The sequence below is a fragment of the Pinus tabuliformis genome, chromosome 9 (assembly GCF_031772625.1).
Source record: "Pinus tabuliformis cultivar Carrire ecotype Pingquan chromosome 9, CPIR1, whole genome shotgun sequence".
NCBI lineage: Eukaryota > Viridiplantae > Streptophyta > Pinopsida > Pinales > Pinaceae > Pinus > Pinus tabuliformis.
In genome coordinates, this window is record NC_142307.1 from 661228738 (window position 1) to 661235878 (window position 7141).

At 40.1% G+C, this 7141-nt stretch overlaps 1 protein-coding gene across 1 annotated transcript; it reads right to left on the reverse strand.

The window, feature by feature from the left end:
- Positions 1–2900: 2900 nt before the first annotated feature.
- On the reverse strand, positions 2901–3548 carry LOC149150405 (uncharacterized). Its single transcript, XM_089442783.1, has one exon. It carries the CDS (start codon positions 3546–3548, stop codon positions 2901–2903), a length of 648 nt encoding a protein of 215 aa, XP_089298909.1.
- Between the last annotated feature and the right edge of the window lie 3593 nt (positions 3549–7141).

Below are 7141 nucleotides of genomic sequence, written 5' to 3' on the forward strand. Positions count from 1 at the left end.
CAGATGTTCTGCAATTTTCTCAATTGTTTGTTGGTCTGTATTCCAGCCATAAACCGCGCTCTTTCTCTCACTTACCAGAGCTCCCGAGATGCTACAGGATTTCTAGAGAATGGTTCTGAAGTTGTTTGCTATTCTTGAAGAGCCCCCCCCCAGCAATAGAGAGTCATCAGCGAAAAGTGCATGATTCGCTGGTTCTATACCTTTCTCAATTCTGATCCCTGGGATACTGCCATTTTGTTTTTCCAAAGTCAGCTTTCTGCTTAAGGAATCTGCCATCAGGATGTGGAGAAAAGGTGAAAGGGGGCAGCCCTGCCTCAAACCCGTGGTGGCTAAGAAGAAGTTTGCAGGTCTACCATTTATCATTGGTTCTATCCATATCTTCTCCAAGCAAGCTTTGATTAGATTGATGAAGTCTTGGCTGAAACCAAAAGATGATAGAACCCTGTACAAGAAAGAGCGATTAACTCTGTCAAAGGCATTACACATATCCAGTTTAATGAGCATACCTTGTTCTTTTCGTGAGTGGCTGGAGTGCAGAGCTTTCTGTACTTAAATAACATTATCCAGAATATGTCGCCCTTTTACAAAACCCCCTTGGGCAGGAGAGATTAATTTTTGTAGAAGGGGTTTGATTCTGTTTGCCAACAGCTTGGCCACAATCTTATAGGATGAATTGCACAATGAAATAGGCCTGTATCTGTCGAATGAACCTGGGCTTGCTTCCTTTGGAATTAAGGCAAGGAATGTGGAATTTATGCTGCCTCCAACCTTTGCCTTCCTCATGAAGCCTTGAACCATTCTAAGAAGGTCAAGTTTAATTAGCTCCCAGCATATTCTATAAAAGTGGATTGAGAATCCATCAGGCCCGGGGGCTTTATCTGGCTCCATGGACCGGACAATATTTGATATTTCTTCTTCCGAGACTGGACTTAGGAGTGTATCATTGTCGTCTAAACTAACTAGATGAGGGATATTTGTGAGAAATTCTATGATGTCCTCCTCGCTCCCATCTTTTCCAGCGCTGAGAAGGTTTTGGTAATGCTTCACTGCGGCTTCCTTAATTTTTTGAAAACCTCTGCATACCTGACCACTCAATGTAGTGATTTCTACAATGTGGTTTCGCGAAAGGCGAGCCCTGTATTGTCTGTGAAAATATGTAGTATTTTTGTCCCCTGCTTTGAGCCACAAGCTGCGGGACTTTAACCGCCAGTATTCTTCCTCGTGTCTGAAGGAGCTGTATGTTTTCCTTTGGGCGGATTTTTCTTTGTCTAAATCCATGGGTGAAATATCTTTCTCTTCCAAACCAAATTGAAGTTCTTCCAACTGATTTACTGCTTTTTTCCTCTGGCTGGTGGGGGTGTTAGTGGCTTTCTTTATCCATTCTTTTAGTGCCTTCTTAGTGTTTTTCATTTTTTGCTCCCATACAAAGCTTGGTGAGCCTGAGACATCTGTTTTCCATGTTGTTTGGACAGTTTCAAGAAACCCTTCCCTTTCGGCCCAGAGAGGGCTGAATCTAAAAGGAAGAGGACCGAGGTCCTCTTCTTCTTTTAAGCACAATAGGATTGGTTTGTGATCCGAAGTTAGTTTAGGAAGGATCTTGGAGAAAATAATTCTGTTGTCCATCATAATTGAGCTGCTCGTGAGGAATCTGTCCAGCCTTGCTGAAATATGATGTTCCCCTGTTCTATTATTTGTCCAAGTGTAAGCTCCTTTCACAGGCTTAAAGTCTACTAAATCCCATAGCTGAATGAGGTTTTCCACTGTGGAGAGGAAGGGGTCTCTTGAAGAGGATCCACCTCTCTTTTCTTTAGGGTCTAAGATTATGTTCAGGTATCCTCCTATGACAATATTCGTAGGATTGAGATGCTCTAAGTATTCCGAGAGTGTCTTCCAGCACTCTTATTTTTCCTCATAATGCACCGGGATGTACATATTAAACAAGGCTAGTTTAGTGTTACTTGCTGTATGACGTAGTTCTGTATATATCCAATGTTGAGTCTCATAGGATCTGTCTAGAGTGAAGGAATTTGTAGACCAGAATGTGCCTATTCCCCCAGCCGAGCCTCTAGCACTGACTGCCTTTCCTGAATCAAATTTCCATTTTGTGTTACTGGTGTTAAGAAGAATCTCACCTTCTATTTTTGTCTCTTGGAGCATGAGTATGTCTATGGGTTCCATTTTCATTAAATCTTTGATGGCCTCTGCCTTTATGGGATTCCCCAAACCCCTGCAATTCCAAGAGACCAGCTTCATCATTTACAACTTGTTGGGGTGGGTCCTCCTCCCTTGGAAGCCCTTGGTCTGGTATTCCTCCCTAGAGTCATTTCAATAGTGGCCTGACTTCCAAGGGTTTTTTGCCTTTCTGATTCTTCTTCCCTAGTTTCCTTGTTTGATCTCCTTCCGACTCGCTTGGATGGCCTTTCATGGGTCTCATCATCCGAGGAGCCCACATTTTCTACCTTCTTCTTCTTTTGTTTGATTATATCGGCATATGAAGTGGAAGAACTATTGCTTAGATTCGGATTTGGAGTGTTACCTGGGTCTTGAAAGTCAATGTTGATTGGCTGGGGAGGATCTTCCTGTTCTGTCTCTGGAGGATCTGAGGGAGGAGTGAGAGATTCGAAGGGATTTTTGTCCTCCACTGTGTTGATTGCTTCCTTGTTTCCGACGTTTTGAAGGCTTTCGTTTTCTTGCCCTGATTTGTTCGCTGTCTCCTTGCCTTTGTTTTTGTTGTTTTGCCTTTTATTTGTTGTTTTCTTTACTTGCTTCCATTGCTCTCCTTTTTCTTTCTCTGTGGTTTCCTCATTTTTCTTCTTACAATATCTTGCGAAATGCCCGTATTCGTGGCAGTGTCGGCATTTGAAAGGAAGCTGCTCGTAATCGAGCTCTTGGATGTGAGTCTAGTCCGCCACCGAGAGTTTAATGGCTTCAAGAAGCCCAGTTTCAAGGTCGACCTCTATGCAGATTCGAGCACAAGAGTATTGATCCTTCCTTGGCGCCTGATCTATATATCTGCCGAGTGCATTTCCGATGGACTGCAGCAAGTTCTGACTCCAGCAGTGAAGGGGGAGATGTGGAAAGTGCACCCAAACCGGCACCGGTGTGGGCACATCTTGAGCTGGATCGAAGTTGGGGGACCATTTATTCAAACAGAGTCCTTGAGGGCCCATGAAATATGGCCCATTTCTGAAGATCGGACTTCTATCTTCCGCATTTTCGAACACGAACACAAAAAAACCTTTGCCCATGAAATGACTTTTTATTCCTTCTTTGACCAGGGGTGTCCAGTTACGCTTTACCCACTCTTCGACAGCTTTCGTGGAAGGCCATAGCCCTATAAACTGGCCAATAAGGCCTCTTTCGGCAAGATTCAACGCTGCTCTACAAGTATCTTCCACCGGCAGAGACACCATTGGAATGCCTTCCAGCTTTTTAACGAACCTGAGCTGAGGACCAGAGGGCTGTCGTTTCCCAGCAACTGCGATGAGAGACCTGAACGCTTCAAGCTCAAGTGGAGGAGAATCTTCAGAGCCGCCGCCAAGATCCATGGCGAAGAAGGCCACCCACGAGAAAAGGGGACCTACCAACCGCAGCTAGGCCACGAGCGGAGCCCCCATATGAGAGCTCAGTGCCAGGAGACCTTTGAAGAAGACCCAACAGATAAGGCCCGATCCAAAGCGCCGCGCGATCGACCAAGAAACACTCAGGAGGGTGGGCCTAGGGGCCGCTTGCGCTTGATGCCGCGACAAGCCCAAAGCGTCGCTCGCAGTGATAGCAAAGCTCCAGCGGGAGCCCTAGAGGAGTTGCAGAGCGGGATGTGTGGAAAAATAATCATAAAATAATTAAAGTAATAGAGAATAGTTAATTATATTTTAAATAAAATATAAATTATATTTTAATTAAAATATAAGTTAAAGGGACATTTAAATCTTAATTTAAATTAAGTAAATAAATTAATTAATTAGTTATCAAAGATGTTATATAAATATTAGTTAGTTGTATAAGTTAAAAATAGAATATTCTATAAATAGTTAATTTTATTTTAAAATATAAGCTAAAAGGACATATATTTATAAATATATATTAAAATAAATAGATTAGTTTCATATTCATAGTCAAAGAGTATCCCGATATAAAAATATTAGAGAATTACAATATTAATTAATAGTTTATTAAGGGTAAAAATTAGTATATTAGTTTTAAATTAATTAAATATATATATATTAATTTCAATTTTATAGTCAAAGAGTTTAAATATATAAATATTAGAGAATTCAAGTATTAGAAAAAATTACAAAATTAAAAAGATAAATAAATAAAATAAAATAAAATATTAATTTTGATTTAATAGTCAAAGAGTTTAAGCTCATGTAATCTACTAAAACAAGAGACAAGAATCTACTTCTACTCTTTACAGCGGAAGCCCATAAAGATCGAGCAAAACAATAATTGACGAGAGGAAGAACATCATTGGCACATAACACAATAAATATTCGGGGAAAGCCACAGCTCAAAATCCCACTATCTGTATTGCATTAATCAGAAATCCAAGATGAGATTACAATTCTTGTTCTCACAAGAACAATCCCAACACTCAGTGAAATCAATCCCCAACTCACAAGCAAGCTCTTGACCAACACTTAGCCAATTATCCAGCTCTTCAAGTCCCTATTTCCTTGCGCAATTCCTATGGTTGATTAGTCCATCTTAAAGGGAAACCAATGCATCCAAAATTGTGCAATCCCTTCAAAGATCAGTTCCTGATTGCATGCACTATCTGTACAACTCAGAAAATTATACAACAAATAGTACATTGTCCCTGCACTCTAGTCTCAACTGGGTCTTTCTCAGAATCGACATGCATGAGTTTTTAATTAGGGTATCTTCAGTTAACTAGAGTAGCACTAATTAATGCATTAGTGCACCAACTAACTGTTAACTCACTATTAGTTCCTCAAACAGTTTGGAACTAATTTAACTGGACTTACTTCAGTAAACTGAGTTAACTAATTGCAACTCATACTTAACTCATCTTGGACCCTTATAATATAGGGAGAACATATACATGACTTCAAAAAGACTTCCAACTTGAAATTCCTAAGTTAACTAAGTCAACTCACTCTAGTTAACTATTACAAGTTGCTATGAGAATAGAATTCGACTTTATTTCTTAGTTAAATTAAAATGGAATTTCTAGATTCTATTTTTATCATTTCTTGTTGCTATTTTCAACATGGGAAGTCAAGCTTTTGGCTAGGCTTAAGCTTAGAAAGAGCTTGGGAGTATTGTAAAGAGCCTTGGCTTCTCCATAGCATAGAGCGAGTATACTTCTTTGGAGGAGCAGGGGTTCTTGACTGTAATGTTCCACTATTGGGGCTAGTGGTCATCAATGGTGTATGTATGGATGGAAATTACAATTATAATAATAAAATCAGATCTAGCACGCTTTCATGCATATGTTGTTAATATAGTAGGACTAATCTTGTTGTATTGGAAATGTATGTTATTCAACTTACGCATATGCTTATGAAATATTTTGTTTGCATTTGTATGAATCTTGTTGAATGTGTGTTGTTGGATTAAGTCATCACTTTAATTTGTGGACTATTCTGCATTTTATCTTGTAATGTCATTTCGCTCATGTGCTCCTTTGAAGTTGCATACTATTATAGGCTTCCAAGGGGCACACTTCATTTTCCCTTTGTGTGTTCGAACCTTCATGCATCGCACTTGACTCTCTACAGGGTCACACACTTGCTCTCACCCAAAGTTATAATACTTATCTATGCACACTTCCGTGGTCAAGGCATAAAATTACCACCCACTGTTGGGACTCCTACTCCAAGCGGTGTGAGGTCTAGTTGAGACTTCATACTAGCAAGATCCCCTTAAATGTTGGTGGGTCTAGCACCGTCAAAATGTGGGAGCGAAAGATTCGCGTCTCCCAAGAAAATGAAATTCTTAGGTGTGGGAAAAAACAATCAAGTTCATTTTCCTTGAAGGCAGCTTATGAACTAATCGCAGAGCATGAGAGAATGGCTAGGGATGATATATGGAGAAAACTATGGTCTAGCATCCACTGGCCTAAAATTACACTATTTCTTTGGTCGCTTGCTAGATAACATCTGCTTACTTGGGATTTGTTTTCGTACGAAGGGCTACGCAAGGCCATATCTTTATTTTCAGTGTTGTCAGCAAAGAAGAAAATTTGGATCATCTCTTCCCTATTACTCGTAGGCTAAAAAGGTTTGGTACATTCTTTATCATATTTTTGGTAATGATATTCCTCAGCAGGAGAATTTCAACATTTTGATAACAGATTAGAATTATTGGAAGTTTAAGAATCTTATAGCGAACAAGGCCTGGATCCTTGGTAAAGACGAAATTGTACAAACATAAGAGAATTGATTCTGTCAAATATTCGAGAATCCCTTCTTATCATCTCTTGGTCTTGTGAAGATGGGAAGGTGTTGATGAGGTGCAAATTCTGTTGAAACTGGGTTTGGATCGGTGTATGCTCTCATTCAAAGGTAATCTGAATATGGATGCAAACCTCTCCTCAAATAAGTCCTTTTCCCTGCCTCCTCAAGGCTTCATTAAGCTAAAATTTGATGGTGCCTCTAAGGGTAATCCGAGCATTTCAGGATTTGGAGGGATCTTTCGAGTTTGTAACTCTTCTCTTGTAAGAAGCTTTGCTCAGAGTTGTGGCACTGCAAGCAACAATATGGTTAAATTTTTAGCGTTGGAGCATGGCATCCACATTGCAATCAGAGAAGGTTTTTTCTTGTTGCAGGTAGAGGGAGATTCAATGATCGTCATTCAATGTGTTTAAAAAAAATTTAATGGGAAATCACCATGTAAGACAGTTAGAAGTTGGTGCCTAGAGGGGATTATGGAAAATATTCCCAGATTTCTTACTAAATTGGAGTATGTCTTTGTCCAGCATACTCGGAGATTTGGAAATAAGGTAGCCGACTTTTTGGCTAATTTGGGTTGTCGCCAAAAAGGTTTTACCTTGGATGAAACTTGGCCCTCCTCTTCCTTGGGTGGAGATCTAATTCCTCTTCAGAATCTGTTGGAGTTGGACTAGCAATCCCCAATGGGAATGATATTAGGATCCCAATGGATGCATCGATGGGAG